Below are 24027 nucleotides of genomic sequence, written 5' to 3'. Positions count from 1 at the left end.
CACATTTTCTGCTTTAGGGATTTAATGAACTGATAACCTCTAAGGAAATTTACTTATTTCACATTGAATGTGACAGAAACAGTTGATTTAATCCTTTCAAAAGAGTTGGTACTTATACACAATGGAATGTTACTTGGCCATAAGAAAAGATGAAATACTGCCATTTGTGACAATCTTGAGATGATCATGCTCAGTGAAATAAGTCAGACAGAAAAAGTCAAGAACGGTAAGACTTCACTCATATGTGGGATAGAAAACTGAAAACAACAAATGAACAAGACAAACTAAGAAAGTAACAAAAACTCATAGACACAGACAACAGTTTAGTGGTTACCAGAAGGTAGTGGACATGGGAGTGGCAGAGAGTAAAAGGGGTAGATACATGGTGATGGAGAACTGACTCTGGGTGGTGAACTCACAATGCAATATGTAGTGTTACAGCATTGTACACTTCAAACCTATATAATTTTAGTAACTATTGTCACCCCACTAAATTTAATAAATAAAAAAAGTTGAATTTTAAATGACTTTACAGACCACTTTGTTACACCTTTCATTTTACAGATGAGACTCTGTTAAGAGTTTTAAAACTCTAATTATGTAATAAAATTAGAAGATACTCCTCTACTCATTTGTTCTGCTCTTTAAATATTTATGCTCTGCTGTTAGGCAGACATTAAAATGATAATTATTAAAACTGTAGAAACATGGAAAGCTGTTTATAATACAAATGCAATAAGCAGAGGGCCAAATGGCTTAAATATCATGATTGCAACCAGTGTGTCAAATCTGTGTCCATACTGAGATCTGGAGCACAATACATAAAAAGGAGTGTGTGTTTTATGTGATGAGTCGATGGGCATTTCTCTCTTAATATTCTTGAATGTTGCTGCATTGTATCCAAATAAACTTCTTTTCTAAAAATATTAAGGCTACCATAGGGAGAATGATATAAGATCAAAGGGATTGTGCCCATGGTGGTAGCTGTCTGAATTTGTAACTTTCCCCAGATATCTTCCCACGCGGGAAATGTGTGTGAAGAGGTTATATCATTCTAAGCCCCTGGAACTCTTTCCTTGTTTACCTGCCTCTGGAACTCTTGCTTTATTGCCTTGTTTTTCGTCCTGTTTTGTGGAATCTACCGATCCAGCATAGCTGGAGAATGACTGTTATCTATCTCTGCTAAAGGCAGAGCATGAAGAAATTGGCTTACTCACATGCTGACACTTAAGTGATTTAGAGGACACTGGAAGAATATTTTGTCTCCATCGCTGATCATTACCTACTGGGATGAGTTACAAAGAATGAGTGAGGGTGCTCCTTCTCAGGTTAGCTTTACATTTCAATGGACTGTTTACTATCAGGTTTGAAGAAGGGAGAAGTGGGCTAGATGACTCTCAGGACTCCATTGGACTTGATTTTTCAATTTCACTCTAACTGAATGGCTTTTTGATATAACTGGGGAGCATCATGGAGAAGGCATAAAGCACCTACATAAACAATTTAAGCAGCATATTGTTTCACAGCCTAGCTCTTGTCAAGTACGTGTTGATCCTATGTGCTCGTCCACGGCAGTGGGTGGTGCTGGAATCTTAGTCCATGGCTGAACTGGTGGCATAAACCTGAAGCTAGCGAATATTTAATGTATTGTGTAAACATACTCCATCTCTAAGGGATTGGATCCCACTTTCTAAAATGTTTGGGTTTCTCTGGATGGTGTTTGCTAAGTGGCAGGTGGTGTTTATTAGCTCAAACAACTGATTACAATTTTTAAAAACTTTTTATTAGTTTCAGGTGTATGAAACACTGTAATAGTTAGACATTTACACCCCTCACAAAGTGATAACCCCCCTCCCTGTCTACTGTCCCTCTGACATCTCCTATTGCTGTTACAATTCCATTTACTCTATTCCCTATTCCATACTCCACCTCCTGTGTTGCAGACATTATCCTTAGTAATATTTTTACTGATACATCCCCTTGGGCAGGGGAAGCAAAAGAAAAAATAAACATATGGGATTACATCAAACGAAAAAGGTTTTTCACAGCAAAGGAAACCATCAATAAAACAAAAAGGCATCCTACTGTATGGGAGAAGATATTTGCCAATAATACATCTAATAAGGGATTAATATCCAAAATTTATAAAAAACACATTCAGGCTCCGTCGTGCAATGGATAGCGCATTGGACTTCTAAAAAACACATTCAACTCAATACCAAAAAAAAAAGCAACCCAATTAAAAAATGAGCAGAGGACCGGAAGACACATTTCTCTAAAGAGGACATACAGATGGCCAACAGACATATGAAAAAATGCTCAACCTCACTAATAATTAAAGAAATACAAATAAAAACCACAATGAGATATCACCTCCTGTCAGAATGGCTATCACAAATAAATCAACAAGCAACAAGTGCTGAGGATGTGGAGAAAAGGGATCCCTCGTGCACTGTTGGTGGGATTGCAGATTGGTGCAGCCACTATGATTACACTTTTATGTCACTGCCTTTCCTCTTAAATTGTGGAAATATTATAGCCATAGCAATTCCATTTCAGGGGAAAGAAATGGGACTATGAAAAGGAAAGGGGAAGAATGGACAGTGTGAATAAAGCAGAGGACCCTGTCAGATGTGTGGGCGGTCTACAGATTTATAGTCCTTGCTTTAGATCTGTGATGGTACAGTTCATTCAGCTCTTTACTCTGGTTTAAAAAATTTATGTTCTCTCTTCCCAGAGACATCTTCCTGAATTATATCTTTTATCCTGTCACTCCTTTGCTCAGAAATAGCTACTGAATCTCTCATTGCCAGTGGATTAAAATCTTTTATCAGCAGCCCTAAATCTCTACAGCTTAGTCTTATCTGGCCCATGGAATCATAGACGAGCTTGGACAATTAAGTTCATGAACATCCTAGAAAAAGTGCTACATACTTCATTGCTGAATATCACTATGGTCACCTTTGGAGATCTATGGAAAGCTACTTCCCTTGGAAAGCTATGCACTGATGCCAGCCCCTAGTCCACCCTTCAAAGCAATTTTGGAACTCTTTTCTCTGGAATGGCCATCAGAGCTGTAATCGTATTACCCTTGATGTCCTGAATGTCATCAAAATGTCTTCCTTTCAATATTTCCTTTATCTTCAGGTAAAGAAAGAAGCCATTGGGGGCCAGATCAGGTGAATAGGGAGGGTGTTCCAATATAGTTATTTGTTTACTGGCTAAAAACTCCCTCACAGACAGTGCCTTGTGAGCTGGTGCATTGTCGTGATGCAAGAACCATGAATTGTTGGTGGAAAGTTCAGGTCGTCTGACTTTTTCACGCAGCCTTTTAAGCACTTCTAAATAGTAAACTTGGTTAACTGTCCAGTTGGTGCAAATTCATAATGAATAATCCCTCTGGTATCAAAACAGGTTAGCAACAGCGTTGCAACAAATTCGTGAACTTAATTGTCAGACTCGTATGCTGTTCCCTTTGAGTCACTCTTCAATGGCTGGAGGTCCATCCTTCCCTACCTTCTGATCATGCCTGTACTCTCACCTGTCCCCAAGTCTTCACTGATGCTGTTTTATTATCACACTTCTTATTGCAGCCCACTCTCTTCTCTTTTTCCTATGAACTCCCATAGTATTTCACTCTGTACTTCTGACTTGGCATTTATTTTTAAAAGTATTTTAATAATAAAACTATAGTAATAGCCACCATGTATAGTGTTTTTGATATGCCAGATACTGTTTTTAGCACTCTACTTGAATTAACTCATTCAATTAACAACAATTCAAGAGGTAAATAATATCCCCATTTTATGGATAAGGAAATGGAGGCACAGAGAGATTAAATAACTTGCCCAAGGTCATACAGCCAGTAAGTAGCAGATCTAGAGTTCTACCCCAGACTCTCTGGATCCAGACTTGGTATTCTTAAGCACAGCTCTATACTACCATTAACAAATTATCTTTTTAGGTGTTTCATTCTCTTAAAATTCAACCTCTTTCAGCCAAAGACAGAGTATCTTTGTTCTCTGCTTTACTTCATTATACAGCCCTATGCCTGGAACAAAGACTTGCTCTGTGAACATGTGTTTATTGAAGTTCTAATAGATTGTTCTGTGAGGTTTGCTTGGTTAGTCTGACTTGATGATTTTATCTTGGTACACTGACACACTCTTTTCTGTTCTCCCTCTAATTACTCGTGTGAGATGGTCACTGTGACTGTCAAGAATTCCAATCCGTGGCTTCCATTCCCTAAATGAACGGTGCTCAGTGGTGGGTAAATTTATGAACATGTGTGAAACCAAATTTTGTGTGAAATTTGTGTGAAACCAAGTCTCAAATTTTGTTCTGTGCTTCAAAGTAAACATTTTAAGTTTGTGCGTTTATTTTCCTAAGCAGTATTTTTGTTACTTTGGGTATTTAATATGTCAGATAAAATGAGTAAGGGCAAGCTATGCTTCACCTTCCTTACAATATCAAATCTGAAAACCATATCTAATTTTACACATCTCTCCCTTGATTTTGGGGGGAAAGAAAAGAGTCTTCATGGAAGACAGTGAAAGATGGTAACCTTTAATGAGTATCCTGCACATACAATGTTAAGCTTTGGGATCAAATTATCTTTCCTAGTAAAGACAAGATACTTAGCCAAAAAAAGCTGAAGTCTACCATTGTTGAAGTTTATTTACTGTGTTTCTTTGATCTGATTCTAACAGCTTGATAAGGTAGGTACTCAGAGCCAGATGTTTCCAGTGCTCTATATATGCCTCTGTATTTGTTGATGAAATGAAAGCTGTTTCTGGCTAATAAAGAGCTTTTTGAAGAGTATGGCATAAGTTGCAGAATCAAGGGAAAAAACAGAGTAATTTGTCAGCCTCAGGAAGAATAACTGACAACTGTGGCATCTTGGGATGGCCAGCAAGGAGTGTCTCTTGAGTCTTGGCTATTGAAATGGCTCAGTTCTGTTTTCAGTTAGTGCTCTGCTCAGCATCGGTGCTCCAGGAAGGGACACAGATTTGCTCTGAGCTTAAGTCAGGTGTCCGTTTCTTAGTTGGGATGATTGATAGGCCACCAAAGGCACATGGAGGGGAAAAGAGTATTTCCAGTTACCAGTGATGGGGAAAACGGTAACACCAATAGATGGTCTCTTCCACCAAGGTTCATCTCAAAGCAGAGAGAATTTAAATGATAGCTTTGACTTGGACAATAAGTGATTTGGATATTACCTGCATTTATTCATCAAGTTAATTCTCCAGATGGAAAATCCTAGCAGTTTGATTCATCAACACATGTTTTCTGTCTAGATCCTTATTTTCCTTCATTATACACGAGGTCGTCTTCTTTTAGGATAAACCTTCCTTTTATTTATTTATTTATTTATTTAGTCTTAATTTTTTTATTTATTGGGGAATATTGGGGAAGAGTGTGTTTTTTCTCCCAGGGCCCATCAGCTCCAAGTCAAGTCATTGTCCTTCAATCTAGTTGTGGAGGGCACAGCTCAGCTCTAGGTCCACTCGCTGTTTTCAATCTTAGTTGCAGGGGGCACAGCCCACCATCCCATGTGGGAATTGAACCTGCAACCTTGTTGTTAAGAGCTCGTGCTCGGGGCCGGCCCGGTGGCTCAGGGGGTTGGAGCTCTGTGCTCCTAACTCTGAGGGCTGCCGGTTCGATTCCCACATGGGCCAGTGGGCTCTCAACCACAAAGTTGCCGCTTTCAATTTCCCGCAAGGGATGGTGGGCAGCACCCCCTGCAACTAATGATTGAACATGGCACCTTGAGCTGAGCTGCCACTGAGCTTCCAGATGGCTCAGTTGGTTGGAGCGCATCCTCTCAACCACACGGTTGCCAGTTCGATTTCCCGCAAGGGATGGTGGGCTGCGCCCCCTACAACTAGCAACAACGGCAACTGGACCTGGAGCTGAGCTGCGCTCTCCACAACTAAGATTGAAAGGACAACTTGGAAAAAATCCTGGAAAAATACACACTGTTTCCAATAAAGTTCTGTTCCCCTTCCCCAATAAAATCTTTAAAAAAAAAAAAAGTTAAAAAAAAAAAGAGCTCATGCTCTAACCAACTGAGCCATCCAGCCGCCCCAGAATAAACCTTCCTTTTAGTTCAACCAAGGCATTTTCTTCAGAGGTGCTATCACTAGATGCTATCTCTGGAGCTTAGTAACTTTCAGTTTAAGCCTCAGAAAATCCTAAATGTAGAATGGGAACTTGACAGGTTAATTAGTCCACTTAAGCTCAGATATAAATATCGTTGAATATATTGGTTAAAACTCTCAAGGTTGCAAGTAACAGAAAACTCAAATTGAAACCATTTGAGTAAAATCTAAATAGTTCAGGGATATATCTCTAGTTGCATGAGGAGGTTGATGTAGGGCTCAAACAGCATGACAAGGATTCTTCATTCCTATTTATCAGCTCTGCTTTTGATTCCATTTCAAGCAGACTTACTCTTCATGAACCCAAGATGGCAGCTGGAAGCTTTGGGCTGCAAAGTTTAGGTACAGAAGGAGTTCACAAAATCCATTTTTTCAGGAGTCCCAGTGAATATCTCATTGGCTTGGATTCAGTCACATGCCCATTTCTGAACGAATTACTGTAACTTCAGTTGATAGGATACCCTAGAACTGAAGGGTAGATAAATTTTAAATGACCCACGTGACTGAAAATGTAGGGAAAGATGAATTACCTAAAGAATAATCAGAATGCTTTTGGCAGAAAATGGAGGAGGGAATTGATGCTGGAAAGTGAAAAAAAAAGTTTATGTTCAGTTGTGAAACTTGATATTTTTGATATTAAAATTTATTTTTATCTAGCTATTTTCAAACATACCCAAAAATGTAATTTGTTTATGTAAACATACACAAATATGTAACCATCATCCAACTTCAATATTGTTGAAACATTTTGCCAATTAGTCTCTGTTGATTGCATTTTAAAGCATTATCGTAAGATTTTTTTTTCTTTTACAGCTGGCTATGTAAACACTCATAAGATCAAACAGGAAGTTCGAGACCTTGTTTTATGAACATGAATCTAAGTATCAAATGATCATTAGTTTCATACCAGAAAACATTGTGTTGCCAGTTAGAACAAAAGATGGCTCTGTGCAACAGAAATGCATTATTTACCTGGAAGTAGAACTTTATTTCAGTTGGTGGGGCTTTTTCCTGCCTCAAGCCTGATGAATCAATTCCTTAACAACTCTTTCCAGAGGACCTGCAGCAAATTTGTGTTCTGTTCCTGCGAGTCTTTTGCGATGAATCAGAGGTTTTACTTGACCGTAAGGTTTCTGAACACCAGTACTCATGTGCATTGTGCGAGAGCTGAATGTGCTCCAATCTCTTTTGCAGTTGAAAGATGCATGAGTGTAATGCAGTCTGGGACACAGATGATCAAACTGAAGCGTGGGACCAAAGGGCTCGTCCGGCTCTTCTACCTGGATGAGCACCGGACTCGCCTCCGATGGAGACCCTCTAGGAAGAGTGAGAAGGCAAAAAGTGAGACCACCCTTTGAATTCTTTGCTTGGCCTGACATAGTCACACATGGGTTATATTGGTTGGGTTCTGTGGAACTTCCAAATGTTTGCAAATTCTGGGGTCAGTTGTGAAAGGACGTGGATAGACAGAATAATTAGTGACCATTTTTTGCCTTTTTAATTCTTTGGGGAATTTAATTTGATAAAAATCTTCTCCATGAAGGCTATAAATATTAATATTTCCCTTGTGTTAGGTAGAGACGTGACATTTTTCTTTTCTAGTTGGGGTATGGGTTTTTTTTCATTTTCCTATAAAAGTTTAGGGATCTCATAAATCCAATGCATTTTAAAGTAAATAACTTCGATCTGACCTGTAGATAAAGCCTTTCTCCCACACCTTCAACGCATAGCACCAACTCCGTGTGGAGTTCCCTGTAATGTCTGTCTCATGCTCCTACCATCCTGTTTTCACAGGAACCTCCTTCTCCAGGGTCTCTTTACCTTTATGGTGGTGAAATCTAACCAGTCTCCATTTGGCTAGTTTCTTCTACTTTCATCCGTTAAGATGCTTTCCTCTTCAAGTAACAGAAGACCTTGACCAAATTAAACTTACATGATAAACAAATTTATTATCTGACATAACAAGAAACTCAGAGACTGGCAGCCCCCAGGCATGGGACACTGTCTCTAGTTCTGTATTCCCGAGTGCTCTTGGTTCTGTTCTGTCCCTGACGCTCTGGCATTGTAATCAAGGTGGCAACAACATGACTTCCGCTATTCTGGGCCTCACAACTTGATATGACAGTGGAGGCAAAAAGGGACCTTCTTTTCTGGTACTTTGTTTTTTTTTTGGGGGGGAAGAACCCCTTTCCAGACCCTTCCCTCACAGCAGATTGCCCCAGGTCTCCTTGGTTAGGGCTGGATTGCGTTTACATACCTAAATCAATGATGACACATAGGAACAGGGCTGCCACAATGGCTGAGACCTACCAGAATTTGCTCTGGACCTGGGCGTAGCCTCCGTTACCTGTGTGTCCTGTGGGGACTGAGCTGATACCAGAAGAAAATCAGGACTGTGCCATTTAGGCAGAGAGGAGAAGTGGATGGTGTGTGGGGGCCATCAATGGGATATGCGACACTTCTGATTCATGCTTAAAAACAAGCAAGCAGAGACAAAACATTGTTTTAGCCTAAAGTAATTATCCCCACCAGTGCTTCTCTGATCCAAACCTTCAGTGCTGCTCTACTACCTAAATAATGCTGATCTCCGGTCTATTATTCTAGACTCTCTGTAATCTAGCCTCTCCCTACCCTTCCAGCTTTATCTCCTGTTAACTCTCCCTCTTGAGCTTTCCAGGCCCGCATAAATTGCCTATCCAGCATCCCCGCAGTGGGCCTCATGTTTCTGTCTTTCTGCCTCTTCCCCTGGAATGCCGTCTAGTTCCTCTCCGCCTCGCTAAGCCCTGCTCTGCCTTCTCCATGATAGCATTTTCACTGTTAATGCCAATCACTTTTCACTGTGCTAGCCATTTGCCACTAAATTTGTTTTCTTTTCAATTTTCTAACCATCTTCTCATGTATATTATAAAACACCAGAGTTGGCTGTGTAGGTCTTTGTATGTTTCCCTTGCCTAAATATGTAAACTATACATTTAACATATTCATTAGCTCCCTTTTCTACCAGACTTCTTGCCCTGGTGGGCATGTCTATCATTTCATCATAAATTTCAGCCCATGCTCACTCAGTGCTCGGGAGGGCATTGTGCAGACTGCCCAGGAAGGTGAAGTCTTATGTAGAGAAGGTTCCTAGCAGGAACTGATAGGGCTTGTATTTCACATTTGGACCTACAGCCACAACTCATAGACAATGAATTTGTTCTTCTTTATTTTTAAACATTTAAAACAACTTTGCTCTTCTTTTTTCTGAGTCTGTAAACGTAATTTCATCTGCCATGTATTTTATTTTCCTCCCAGTCCTTATTGACTCCATTTACAAAGTCACCGAGGGTCGGCAGTCTGAAATATTCCACAGACAGGCTGAGGGGAGCTTTGACCCCAGCTGTTGCTTTACCATCTACCATGGTAACCACATGGAATCCCTGGACCTCATCACCTCCAACCCTGAGGAGGCCCGCACCTGGATCACAGGCCTCAAGTACCTGATGGCCGGCATCAGTGATGAAGATTCCCTCGCCAAACGGCAGAGGACCCATGACCAATATCCTTCCTAAAACTGTTTAGGAGCTCAGTGTGTAGTGTGGTGTGGTGGCGGCGGTGGTGTGTATGTAAGTGTGGATCAGACTATGCTTCATTTTTTCCCTTAATTTCTTTCCTTACCCCTAGCCTCCTCTGTCCCCTCCTCACTTTCACACTAAGTAAATGAATGCATGAAACATATAGACACAGGCTTGTATGAACTCAGGTACAGACTTCTTCTGAAGAGACTGAATTTAGCGCCACAATCCGAGAGCTCTTCAAATACCATTTCCTAAGAGAGGTGAGGCGACAGGGAAAGCATCACTTCATATTAGAGAAAATCCTGCTTTGTTCTGGTTAGTTTAGTTTCACAAATACTTTTTGACTTCCAATTATGTACCAGGCACTTAGCACCTTCCTACTTTCCCTCTCTTTTTTTTTAACTTATAGTTTGGAAACTGACCTGATTGATATTCAAGGGGAAGTTATTTTTTACTTAATAACATTTATCTTCTCTAAATTGCTTGAAATGCTGGAGGCTGTCTCATTCTTGATTAAACCCATTTTTGTGATCCTGCAGTGCTGACAAGATAAATGATTAATATGTTTTGTCTGAAGGGCACCTCTCCTGCTGGGATGGAGCTGGGCATATGACATGGCGTTTCTGGCCTCAGTTTGCTTACCTGTAAAGTAAGGGTATTAGACTGCTTTGGTTTCCTTCTGCATGTTTTGAATGGCCTTAAAATACATGTGCCCTCATCCATGTAGGAAGCAGTACTGCCTTGCTGTCATTGGAATGTGAGCCCTAATTTTTTTTTCCCCCCAGAGTGGTGATAAATTTGTGCTGCTCTAGCTGTACCCCTCACCTGGGGTGCTATTGGAGCAGAGTGGAAATGTTCAGCCCATAAAAGGATTCTGACAGGATGAACGTCTGAACTGATGAGCCATGATGTTTTCATCAGTATTCTCAGCATGCAGATCAATGCAACTGGGATTCATAAATGAACTAAACTCCAACATGGCAAATAACTTTCTGTGCTTTATTCTATTTGTTTGCTTCTTAACTCCTATCATTTGGTAAAAAACAAACCAACAAAAGCACTGAATTAGTAAGAATGCTTTCTGATGCAACTAACAGTGCCTTAAACAATAAAGAATATTAATTTGTCATGAACAAGAGACCTGAGATGGGGCAATTAATTCAGAATCATTAATCAGTGGCTCAACCATATCACAGAGACCCAGGTTCTGCCATTCCCAGTGTGTTGGTTTGTTCCTTCAGCGGGCTGCTCTTTGGTAAAAGAGCTGTAGCAGCGTCAGGCCTCAGATCCAAACACAGCCCTGCCCAGAGGGAGCAAGTTCCTTCTGATAAATCTTTTCTCAAGAGCAAAGAAAAACTGCCCAGGAGGCTTCCAAAAGACTACTTGTCATCGTTGGCCAAAATTGCTATTGCAGGCCCATTCCTAACAAGAGTAATTAATTCACATAATTGGACTTTGATCTCAAGAACCTTCTGCAGAGTGCAAAGAGTTTTTGTTTATGTAGGTTCTTGCTATAGATATTTCTCATATTAGAAATTTGAGAACTTGAAAAATATTCATTAATTCATTGAAAATTATAATAAACTGTTACGTTAATGTAACATTTTATGAAGAATAGTTATATTTTGTCAAGCAAAATAAATTAGTGAGAAGAGTAATATTGCTTTACTCTTTTGCAAGTCTCTTTAATGTCGCTCTTATGGATTCTCATTTTGCGTCTGCATTCAGTCTGTTGTGATGTGTGTGGCTATGAGTCACTAATCCGGGCCTTCCTCAGGCACTCATGTGTTAATTAGGAGGAACAAACAAGTACCTTTCAGATAGCCGAATACTTCAACCTGCAGTTGTATCTTCTACCATGTAGACTGTTACTAGGAGAGAACAGTTTTCCTTTCACAGAATCTTAGAGTTGAAAAGGGACTTCAAGGTCATCTAGTTGTGCTCACTGACATTAAGAAGTGACATAAGTGATCCATGTCCCAGGGCCAGGTCCTCATAGAATCAGAACTAGTGTATATTTCTTGGCCTGATTCTACCTTTGCTTCTGGCTTGCCAGCCCTACATCCCCTAAACCAATGGCCAAGGCCAACTTGTGAGCTGGTGCGGAGGCGTTGCAGACAGGCCTACCCTAAAGGGTTTGTCTCTGCAGAATAGTCACACTTAGGGTTTGCTTGTCCCTGCCTCTTCTCTGGAGAACTCTTTGAGAGGCTTTGGTAAAGAAGTATAGAATAAAAGGATGGACATGTGTCCGTCATTGGCTGTCATCACGTCTTTGAACTCCGGCTAAATATTTTGAGAGGCACAGAGCAATGTCCACAGTCAAAAGAAACGGAGCACTGTGTGCCCCGAACACAAATGAGGTTCAGTTACTTAGGAATTGGCCCAAATGTTCCACTCTTTTGATTCTGTAGCTAATTTTCCCCTAGTCCTGGGTCACCCTTTATCTTCCAGGTATCACATGCAATGAGGTCAGGTCCTGCCTGAACTCTATGAGGAGAAATTGAACTTGAAAGAACTGCACTGGTTATTTTCAAAAGCTGTAAAGGGAACAAAATATGAAACGAGGTATTTGCAATCTGACAGTCACCTCTGTTTAACTTTAGAAGAAATAAGACTTGAACTTTTTGGTTGCTTTGACTTTCTAAGGTACAACCTCCTACAATCATCGTTTGAATCACCTAAGAAATGTAAATGTGCTCTATTGTCACTGGGAGGTTCGTTAATATTTTGACTTAAAATGAAAATCAGTTTGGTGTCACTTGCTTGATAAGCAATATTATCCACTCACTCTTTCCTTTGATCTACTCCCATTCTCCCATTTCTCAATTTTAAACCTATGCCTTTTGCTTGCTTTGATTCTCTGATTTCTTTCCATCACCTTCAGTTCTTCCCTCTTCATTACCCTTCAAATTTTAAAACTCAGTTTGGTTCTCTTAGTATTCACACAAAACCTGCCTTTTGTAATTTGCCTCCCAACAACTATGAAGCACCCATTAAAAAAAAAAAGCTCTGCTAAAACTTGGAATTTTCAGCTCATCTGTTTGTTACCATTTATTCTGCTTTTCTACTATGTAAAACAGTGCAATACTCATCCTCCGGAGGGTCTTTTAAAATCTCATTTCACATGATGTAAATCCTTTGTCTCTAAACTCATCTTAATAGCCTCAGTCACTTAGTGTTATATGTGAGCTTTGAGGGCAACCTCTAGCATGTTAGGTTTGTAGTTCATTTTACTGCCCTTGACTTACAAGTTTCGGGCTATTAGGCAAGAACCATCAAACATAGTATAGAGACGGACCTTCTGGGACGGAGAAGAGTGTGCTAGAGCAGGTTGCATGAGATCTGGGTTTGAGACCTGGGTCCCTTACTAACCCTTACCAAATTTCTCCCTCTTCTCTAGTTTATGTCCTCAGGTGGACAATGAGGAAATTGAACTAGTCTAAATTTCTAAGTGTAAGAGTGGGAATGAGAAAAGGGGATTGGAAAGATTGTATAGTGTGGGGTATTGTAAAGGTAAAAAGATACTAGAGGAAAGGTTATACCGAGAGACGATAAGGCCTAAATTTGGTGTTTCATCGCATCATAGAAATGCTTTAACAGATTGGATAACAATGTTGGAGTTGAAGAACCGCTCAGAATAATATGGTTTGACTCATTTCACAGTAAAGGGATGTGCCCCTGCTTCCCCCATTTCTTTTGTTGTTGTCACTGTTAACTCACCAAAAGACTTTTTCTTCAGAAGTTCAATGTTAATGATAAATGCCTTTGAGTGTATACTGTGAGACAGCAGTTTTTATTTCGTGAAAACATAAGTGTTTTTCTTGACATCTCTGTATGTGGGTGAAGCAGACCTTTGAGGAAGCTGATAAGAATGGTGACGGCTTATTGAATATTGAAGAGATACACCAATTGATGCATAAACTAAATGTCAATCTACCCCGAAGAAAAGTCAGACAAATGTTTCAGGTATGTTTTCACAATTGAGTTGGCCTTATGTAAAATATGCATTAGAGGTTATCAGTGTACTTAGGTATTTCAAAAGGCAATTTTGTTTTGTTGGAAGTTAATATTACCTGCTTTGTATTGCTTTATTTTTCTTTGACGAACAGAGACATTTTGTTTCATTGAGGAAATAAAAAAACTTTCTAAACTTAACATGCATTGACAATTTCACTTCCTAAAATGCTTTTTTTTGTTGTTGCTCTTTTCAGAGAGTAATTATAAGCACTTTACCTGACAAATGGTGGAGGAAATGTGATCAACTCTCTTAGAGAGGCTGATACTTTCTAATCATATAAAGTCTTTATTCTTTGTCAGAATAAAGAATAACATGAACAAATAGCACTTGTCGAAATCCTGAAGAGCCCTCTATTTCATTTCAGAGGAGTTTAAGATTTAGAATCCTCAAATCTTAGAAGTGCTGTATCACTGCTACCTTTTAGGGAGCTCTCCAGAAGTTCACTCAACTGCTTGTTGGTGTTAGGTGAGATGCTGTTTCCTTGTAGGTGGGGGCTTGAGGAAAATCCTTGGGCCCAGACTCATTCTGTGGCACCGACCTTTGACTACACTTAGTCCTGCGTCTAGGTGCAGAAGTCAGCTCTCTTAAGTTTAAGTTGGTGCAAAGACAATGTTAGATTATTAGTCATTACTAGAACATTAATTTAGGAAAGGCTATTATTTGGAGGTAAGTCGAATGCATAATCCATGTTTTTGCAATGGTTTTCTAAGTGGGTAGGTAGGTGGTATTTTATACATGTAAAAATAAGTATAGGGGGTGATACTTTGTGATATTTAATGTTTTGTGCTTCCTTTGTTTTCTGACCACTTGCTTCTGGTAGTGTAGTGGTAAGGCAGAAAAAGCATGAGGAGTGAGTTGCAACAAGGAATGGAAGATGGAGGCTATCTTCCCTCTGTGACCTCTTACAGTGGTCCTGTCCTTGGAAGCTCTTGGCTGGAGATGGTTTGCACTGTGGGGAAGTTGGTCCTAATACCGGAAGACTACATGAGGGAAAGGAAAGAAGATGAAGGAATGAGATATGCTGTAGACAAACCTCAGAGATGGAGTGAGGGTCTTAGGAGGGGAAATGCATTGACACAGATAGAGTGAATTGTCTTCAAACTAAATGAGAATGTTTAACATGTTCTTGACATTCCCTGTGACATCTTACTTTTGTCCTGTTTTGAGCCTTACCTCCCATCTGAGCCTTTCCACAGGAGGCGTTCAGGTATCTGAAGGGGTAGCTGCTGATTAAAGCAGAGAGGCCAAGCTTAAAGAGGAGCGCAAAGTTTATACCTACAAAAATAATGATTTTCTGGGTACTTTTGGAAGAAAGATAAGAAGAAACATAAGATACTGAACTATTTTTGCTTCTGTATTTTTCCCTTCAGACACCTTTGATCTTGGGTGACCTTTGGTTCACCCAAATATTTTAGAGGGTGAACCAGGAAATGTTTATGTGAAGTGCCTTATGAGTTCAAAGTAAATCCTTTAGTGTCCTATTTAAAGAAATGCTAAGAGTCTCTTTCTGTGACCTTAGATTTACAGACTTATCAAGCCAGAAGTGAGTGGAGAAGTTGGGCCTGCTGTATGTAGAACATTTCTACCACAGGCCGTGCTTCTAGCAAGTTCTGTAAGTGGTCGAGGTGGGGATATGGGGCCGAGGATGTTAGTATTATTTCAGGAACATTCTCTCTTTTGACTGAATTGCTGGTAAAGTCATTAAATCCTTCCTAGAATTTTCTTTGCCTTTTTGTTGCAGTGCATGATTCACCTGACTTTTAAGTAATATTTTAAGGTATGGGTAGCTTCTTTCGAAGTCTTTGATGCTATGATTTAAACTTCAGAGTATTACTATTCTTAATTGTTTAGGTATTTACAAGGAAGTCTTGAAAAAGGTCTCATCTCTGTTAGGTATTTTAAAACTATGTTTCATCCAGGGTTAGATATTTTGAAACAAAGTTATGACAGAAATATGAACACTAGCCCTAGTTTCTGAGGATGCAAAGACTCTACAACCAAGGGCCTCAAACACTAAAACTGTTGATACTCTGTAGACCAATCTATCGCTACCTTTCAAATGACAGAAGGCGACAGCAATCAGCCTCACGAAGAAACTATGTATGGTTTAAATATTGGTTGAAGTGTTTGTTCATAATTGACCCAAAGTTAGCAAACTTTAAAAAGATGTATTTTTATGTGCACTTTGACTTTCAAATATATGTTTAAAACCATGTAATAGCTACATATACTTCACAAACATATATTTCAAAATGCCATTGTTGCCCTGTCAGTTTTTGTTTAGTTACAGTTGTGTACATTTAGAAGGAAGAAGATCATGTAAATGGATTGGTTGCTCATTATATATTTCCAACAGTTTTATGATTTTATGGTAAATTCAGCCAATTAGAAGGAAGATACATGGTGAAAGATTCTTGCCCAATAATTACTAGAAACAAATAATTTCAGCTACAAATTAGTCCAGATGGATTTTTCAGACATCTGTGGAGGGAACGCAGGGAGGTGTCAATGATGGTGATGGTTGTGAGAACACTAAGCTAGCTATGCAGAATTAAGAGAGATTTGTTTTTTTTTGTAGGTAAAAATTACATTTGATTGAAATGCAGTTCAGAAGCTGATGAGACACAGATATTTTTATTGTGTGTTAAATATATCTTCCCTTTTTTTGTTCATGATTAGTCTTGTTCAAGCTTTCTCTTTTTCATTAATTTCTTCAAAAGACCAGCTTTTGGTTTAATTGCTCAACTTTGATGTTATAACCATTTGTTTTCTATTTCATTGCTTTTGCTTCTGTTTATAATTTATTTCCTTCTATTTTCTTTGGCTTAAACGTTTTCTAGGTTTTTGAGTTGAATTATTAGCTTATCTGTTTTTAATCTACCTTGCTTTCTAATAAATTGAAAACTTCAAATTTCCTCTAATTACTGTTGTAACTTCATCACACAAGTTTCAATATGTAGTGTGTGTGTTCACTTCTATGTTTCATTTCCTACTTAGAAATGTACTATGTTGTTTCCAGACAGTTTTTTTAAAGCTCTTTTGTTGATTTATAAATTTATGGTGATCAGAGAAATTAGTTTTTATAAGGCTGATTCTTCATAATTTACAACTTTGCTTTTGGCCTAATATGTAGTCAATTTTAAAATTGATCCATGTGTACTTGAAAGGAATGTTTGTTTACCATTTGTGAAATGTATACTAGCCTTTTTATAGTAAATATTATTTCCCAGTACCGAATTTCCTATTTCACACTCTCACACTGCTTTATTTTTTCTATTTCTCTTTCAGGAAGCTGATACAGATGAGAATCAGGGAACTTTAACATTTGAAGAGTTCTGTGTTTTTTACAAAATGATGTCATTGAGACGGGACCTTTATTTGTTGCTCTTGAGCTACAGTGACAAGAAAGAGTACCTAACTGTGGAAGAATTGGCTCAGTTTTTGAAGGTGGAGCAAAAGGTATTATTAGACTATTGAATGTTTACCTAAAAATACTTGTGAAAGATACATGGGCTTCTCTTGGGGTTAGATGTAGATATTCTTTAAATTTAGGGTATAGGTGTAAATATCGTAATTCCACAAAAGTCTTATCTATGAGTTATTTAAAATGTGTTTCCAGCAGCTTTTAAAAAAAGGGAGTGATAAATTGAACACATAGAATTTTTAACCTTAAATATGCTGAGTATAGATATGCATATTTTCCCACAAAGTTGAATGGTAACTCATGTGTTTCATTTTAAATACAATGGTAATGTTTTCTTTATACTAGTAATATAGCTTGGTATTTATTAACTATGATGTAATTCTTAACTAACAACATAATAATTCATTGATAGTTCTGATGGGAAATTGGCATTTGATCATACGAGTATGAAAAGGCTGAGTAAATTAAGTCCTGATTAGCAAAGAAAGTCCCTAAATATATTTAAGAGAAGACCTTTTAATTTTAATACTATGTAGGCTGAATTATGGTTGATGTGGTGAGGCTTCTCCTATTGCTTTTTTAATGTTACCTTAGACTCTATTTCTCACTAAAGTAGAAGAATCAATGAAAACTTTTTTTGTTTTTTTTCTTTAGCTTTATTGCGGTATACTTGATGAATAAAAATTGTATATATTTAAAGTATATAAGATGAGGTTTCGATATATGTGTACATTGTGAAATGATTACCATTGTTCAAGTCAATGAACACATCTATCTCCTCACATAGTTTTTTATTTTTTATTTTTTGTGGTGAGAGCACTTAAGATCAACTCTTAGCAAATTTCAAGCATATAATAGAGTATTAACAACTATAGTCTCTATGCTGTGCATTAGATCTGCAGAACTTATTTATTTCCCATAATTGAAACTTTGTACCTTTTGACCCACATTCTCCCCCCCCCCCAATCCTTTTACCCCCCAGTCCCTGGCAACCAACGTTCTACTCTCTGCTTTTATGATTTTGACTTTTTCACTTCCACATGTAAGTGAGATCATGCAGTGTTTATCTTTCTGTGTCTGCCGTTTCACTTAGCATAATTTCCTCTAGGTTTTAAACATGTTGTCACAAATGGCAGGAATAATTTCATCAATCCTGCCTATGTGATGAAACCTCTAGAAAAACCCCTAAACCGTGGGGTTTGGCCAGCTTCCTGGTTGGTAAACACATAGACATGGTGAGAAACGGTTGTGCTTTGAGAGGGCAACGAAGCTCCAAACAACACCTCTCCTACCTTGCCCCATGCATCTCTTCCATTTGGCTATTTCTGAGTTGTATACTTTATAATAAACCACTAATAGTAAGTGAAGCACTTGTCTGAATTCTACGAGTCAGTCTAGCAAATTATGGAAAATGAGTCATGAGAGCTGTTAAAGACTTTGAATAAATTTTAGGCAGGTTCTTCTGAGCCCTTTTTCAACCAGGCCGCATCCTTGGGCCTTGTTCTCAAGAGTCTAGTTGAAGCAAGAATCCTGCTAAGTCAGTTTAACCAGAACCCCCATCAGATCACCTTTGATATCTGATAAAATTCCCCATTCTCTACCTGTCTATCCCCCAGGTCCTATCCAATTGCTCTGGCCTGCCTTCAGCAAGAATTCTCTTAAGATCAGTTAGAATCCTTTAGCCAGAATCATTCTTATTCCTGATGTTTGTTCCTCTGACTCCCCTACTCTGTTCCTTGGCTATAAATCTCCACTGGTCCTTCCTGTATTTGGAATCGAACCAGTTGTATACTGAGTTCTCTTCCCCCCCCTCCCCTTTTACAGTACATAGTTAGTGATTCAAATCTGGTTGTATTGCTTTAACTACTGTCCATTTCTGGATTTTCTTTGACAGAATGGCCAAATTTATAGTAGTTCAGGAGAAAAGGGGATAGACTGAACACTTCTTTTGTGGCTGGTGTCTGATGTAGAGGCAGTCTGTACAATTGAGCCCGTAATCCGTGGGGTGTAATTCTAACTCCGGGTAGTTAGGGCACCCAGTTAGTGTCAGAGAATCGGAGAGTTGGTTGGTGTCAGAAAAAGACAACAACGAAAAACACTAGACCTGGTAATAATTAACTTTACCCCGTTACCACAATCACATACATTTTAGGAATAACATTCAGATTTTATAAATTTTGTTGTTGCTTTCCTAAGGATTAAGCCAGACACTGTTAGCAAAATGTTTTTTTATCAAAATCAGTTGTTTTGATGAGTTTGATAATTTGGCAAAGACAGAGATTTTCCATTAATTAAGTTAGGTATGAGACAGGCAGAAAATGGGAAAGAGGTAAGAGAAGAATTTGTTTCTTGCCCAGAGAATGTGCCCTTTTTATATCTCAGCTCCTCTGTTTCCTGCAATTATGTGCTTCTCCGTTCTCCTTCTGAAGACCTCTTCATGGTATGTGGAAAGAACAGTAGAGCAGGAGCACAGAAGACCTACATTCCACACACTCCCTGTATGTTTTATTGATTGGAGAATCTTGCACAGATCAATCAATACTGTTTCTGATCCTTCGTTTCCTCATCTGTACAAAAGGGAGCTGAGATCTACCTTAACTATCTCGTAATGTCAAATTGAAGATTGATTGTAGTGGTGAATGTGAAAGCCCTTGGACAGAGATATCCAGAAGCACAGCAATGTGAGAAATTAAAATAAAAATGTTTAAAGCTGCTGATTTCAAATTCATGTGGGCTAGTGGAATGAACCCAGTCCATTCGAATAGCAATAGTGGCTGCTATCACTTGTTAATGGTCATATGTGTCTTCCCTTCTTTTGGTGATATTGACATTCCACTAGTCCATTTTTGTTGGGTAAGGCAGAAGCCAGCATTCTGTGACATCTGCCCCTGGTAGATGATTACCTGAATCCAGTTTAATTTTCTAAATTAGCTTCAAACTACATATGGGCATAACCTGAAAGACATTTTTAAAAATTATGATTCATTAAGAGACATGAACTGTAAAGGAAAATATTAGTGTCCTGAAATTTTAAGTTTATATGTGGTCCAATATAGCAAACACCATAAAATTTGTCTTAAGTACAAACTAGGAAAATATTTGCAACACACAAATGAGAGAAATTGTGAATTTCTTTAATATGAGTAGTGCTCTCCTAGGCTATTGAGGGAGAAAAGTGAATACCAAATAAATAAAAAAAAGGGAAAAACATTTGAAACATGTAAAAAAATTTCAAAAACATCAATAAACCTATGAAAAATGTTCACATTTCATTAGTAATTTAAAAAATGTGAAACAAAGCCAAGAGAACATTTTTTGCTCATCAAATCAATAAAGGTTAAAAAAAGTTACTACTAAACATGGTGTCCATTTCTGATGCTTCTGGTGAAGTTGTAGAATGGTATAATCTTTCTATAGGACAGTTTTATTTACCAAATGTTATATAATTTATTAAGTTTTCACCAAACCATTTTATTCTAGAAATTTATCCCAAGGAAATGTGTATAGTAAAAAGTCACAAGATTATGCATTCAGCATTATTTAAGATAGAGAAAAATTGGACATGATCTAAATGTATAGCAAGAAAGTTAACAGTCAAGAATGTGATGAGGATTTGAATTTTAAAATGGGATTTCCACAGTGGAATAAATCTGTGCCAATTTGACTATCCATATGGCAGTATGTAATTCATTCATTTCTGATGGCATAAGATTGGTATAGACACCAGAGTATTCAACTTTTACAGACTTACTCAGTTGAGAAATGAAATATCACTGCAGGCCATATATGCTGTCAAGGATTATGTGAAATCAAACATTGGCCCACATGGGTCAATTTCACCGAAGCTCTCTGAAAATTGAATTTATGCCTTTGACAGACCCAAGGGCTGTTTGATCCTTAAAATGTTGATGTGTGAAGGAAAATTTTCACTTTTTTATGTCCATGAAGAAGTGCCAGTTAAGCCAGAAGCCAGCTGGCTGAGGTTTCTCTTGAATTCACAGATAAATATCACAGACATCCGTCAGATTGTGGTTCCAAAGTACTAGGGCAGTTTGAAGTTTTTAGTTTTACCCCCACCCCATCCCTTGGTCCCCTCTGGGCAAAAAACAACCTATATCTGCTCCAGAGTTCCTGTCCATTTCTTGGCACTGGGGTGGAATGTGTTTTGTGTTCAATCCTTTTCAGATTTTTGGTTCAGGAGTGATCATTTGATTGAATTCCCTCATCTCCCATCACAGCCTTTCTTAGTAATCCTCTACCCTCTTTTTTAACTTTTGGTTCCTTACGGATTGAGGAGAGAAGAAGAGAGGACAGGAATATTAAAGCACCCTTATAGTTTGAAAAGCCTTCTATTAATTAAGAGCGAAGGCTATATCCATGGATATGTGAAAAGCAGATTTCTATTTATACAGTGCTTTCATAGATATATGTATGGAGATGGTTAATTCCAGGGGATTTTTCAGAGCTTTTCTGATTCCATGCTAGAGGGGCTTCTGATTGTAGCTCAGTTTACCTAACATAGATCTATACATTATCCCTTTGTGGTGGTTCTACCAGTTGCCCCTTTTTCTTCTTTATTTGGAGAGAGAGAAAGTTCCTGTTGTTTTAAACTAAGTTTGTGGAAATTTGTTACAGCAGCCCTAGGAAATTAACACAGCAACCCAAGGAAAAAATTCCCTAAAGATATTTATATCAGAAGTCTCCTAATAAAATAGTTAGCCAGAGAATTCCACAGTGAAGCCCACGAGTCAGTAAGCTCTGTTCAGGAATACAGAACTTCCTGCCAATTTTTTTGTTGCTTTAGTTTTAAATATGTTTTTAAATAGCCAGTTTTAAAAATGGGTTTTAAATAGCCAAGGCTTGCCACATGTTTGAGGAAAAGCTCTAGCGTAAGAAGCAGAGGCCAAAGCAAACAAATAGAATCAAGAAAATTGGAGGAAGTAGAGGCAAGGCAGGCAGAAGGCAATTTTTAAAACTGGCATCAATACATCACAATGGTAGAAAACATTGCAGCCATGAAACAAGAGCAAGGTGCTAGGAGAAAAGCACATAAAGTTGAGAAAACTGCCTAGAAAGTAGAACAAACAACAAAGAAATGGAAAATAGAAAGGAAAGATAAGGAAATTAGTAGATTGATCTAGAAGGTCCACTATCTTCTAGAGTAGCAGGAGTTACAGAAAAATATAAGAAGAAAAAGGAGGAAATTATCAAATAAATAGTACAAGAAAGATTAACACTGAAAGATAGGAATCCCTAGATAGGCAGTGGTCACTGCGTGCCAAATGCAGTGAATGTAGGAAGAGCCACGCAGAGACAAGTCATAGTGAAATTTTGCGATGCCCAGGATAAAGTGAAACCCTAAAAGCTTGCAGAAAGAGAGAGGAGAAACAGAAACTAATCAAATCAGTGAACAAAAACAGGTCTCCTGAAAAGGACTGGAATCAGAATGGCATCAGACCACATTATGTAATGTAAAGAATCATAAATAATGTAACAACCTCATTATTTAATGTAAAATAAATCAAATTTTCCTATGCAAGCCAATTGCCTTGTATAGTAAGAATAATCATCAGTGTTGGAGACAGCAGGTGGCTCGGATATTGGCAGCAAACAAAACTCAAATGAACTCCATGGGAAATAGGGAATAAGTGTTTCTATTTCACCTTACCAGCTAGGTCAACTTGGAAGCAAAACATGGCGGGGGGCTGGGGGGGAGCAATAAAGAACATTAACTTATATTGAAGCTTCATTCATACAGTAAAACCCCGATATAACTTTTTAAGTGAGGTCTAAAAAATTCAGTTGTGTAAAATGTAGAATTTTACTATTGGGAGGTTAATTCAACGAGAACAGGGATGGGGGAAGGATAGGAACTGATTGACTCATATTTCAATCTCTTTATTACCAACTTTTACTGTATTTTACTGAGTTAATCCTCAATACTTGAATTTTGTGTAGGAAGTGGATTATTTCCCATTAATTCTTTTACCCAGAAAATTGGTTACTTCCTAGAATACCTACTAATGTTTTCACTAATTTAATGAATACTTTTCTAATAGGATACTTTTTGTTAGCACATTCTGCTTTGTATCTTGAACTAGTAACGTGTCCTCACTCATCTACAATTAGTTCCATCCCAGAGTGACAGTTTCTTGCTGTTTGTTTGTTTGTTTAGATCACGTGGGCTCCTGGTAGACAGCCCGAGTCTAGTTCACGGCTCCTGCATGTCTAAACAAATGGCCTCATAAACCAAATAATTGCAGTGTAAACTCAGTCTTCCCATGGCACATATAATTTTTATCAATTTGGTCCTTTGTATTTTGTGAGAAATTGTTTATATTTTGGATTGCATGTGATAAATCTCTCTAGCTTATAGTGGACAAATTAATGAGCTGCTCAAAGCCTGACAAGGTCAGCAGAGTTCCTCACAGGTAGCATAGTTTCATTTATTTACGGTATTTTCAGGTGGTATCTGGTAAGGCAGGCCTCTGAATAAAGTAAGAATTATAACTTTTACTCAAAGGATTTAGCCATTATGCAGCTAGTCTTGGTGGGGGCACGAATGGGGGAGAATGAACAAGCATTCTGTGCTCTTTCAGACAGGCAAAAAATAGCTGCATAACAGGTTTCCCCCCCGCTGCGAAAAGCTTAAATGCTATTAAACAGACTGTTTAGAAAAATTAGATTTTATTAAAACATAAGTGTTGAACCGAAGAGATAACAGGATCTTTGAGAAGTATCATTGAAATATAAAATCCTAGCTCACAAAATGAGCTTCCTCTATCACTATGCATTAGTATTTTTAAATGTCACTGTTAAACTGTGGGGCTCAATGGGTTTTTTGATCAAAATATCACATTCTTTGTT

The 24027-nt window shown here is 38.2% G+C and overlaps 1 protein-coding gene across 1 annotated transcript in view; it reads left to right on the top strand.

The window, feature by feature from the left end:
• Positions 1 to 24027, top strand: part of PLCH1 (phospholipase C eta 1) — a 185646-nt gene that overhangs the window by 98036 nt on the left and 63583 nt on the right. The window contains exons 3-6 of the mRNA XM_088793945.1: positions 7356 to 7502; positions 9456 to 9699; positions 13555 to 13684; positions 17025 to 17195. Of these exons, the coding sequence (XP_088650071.1) occupies positions 7356 to 7502; positions 9456 to 9699; positions 13555 to 13684; positions 17025 to 17195 (692 nt within the window). The remainder of the gene's footprint in view (positions 1 to 7355; positions 7503 to 9455; positions 9700 to 13554; positions 13685 to 17024; positions 17196 to 24027) is intronic.

Source organism: Rhinolophus sinicus, chromosome 17 (assembly GCF_057876585.1).
Source record: "Rhinolophus sinicus isolate RSI-liver-muscle chromosome 17, RSI-T2T, whole genome shotgun sequence".
Taxonomy (NCBI): Eukaryota; Metazoa; Chordata; class Mammalia; order Chiroptera; family Rhinolophidae; genus Rhinolophus; species Rhinolophus sinicus.
Note: the sequence above shows the minus strand (reverse complement) of the source record. Positions and strands in the feature narration are given on the sequence as shown.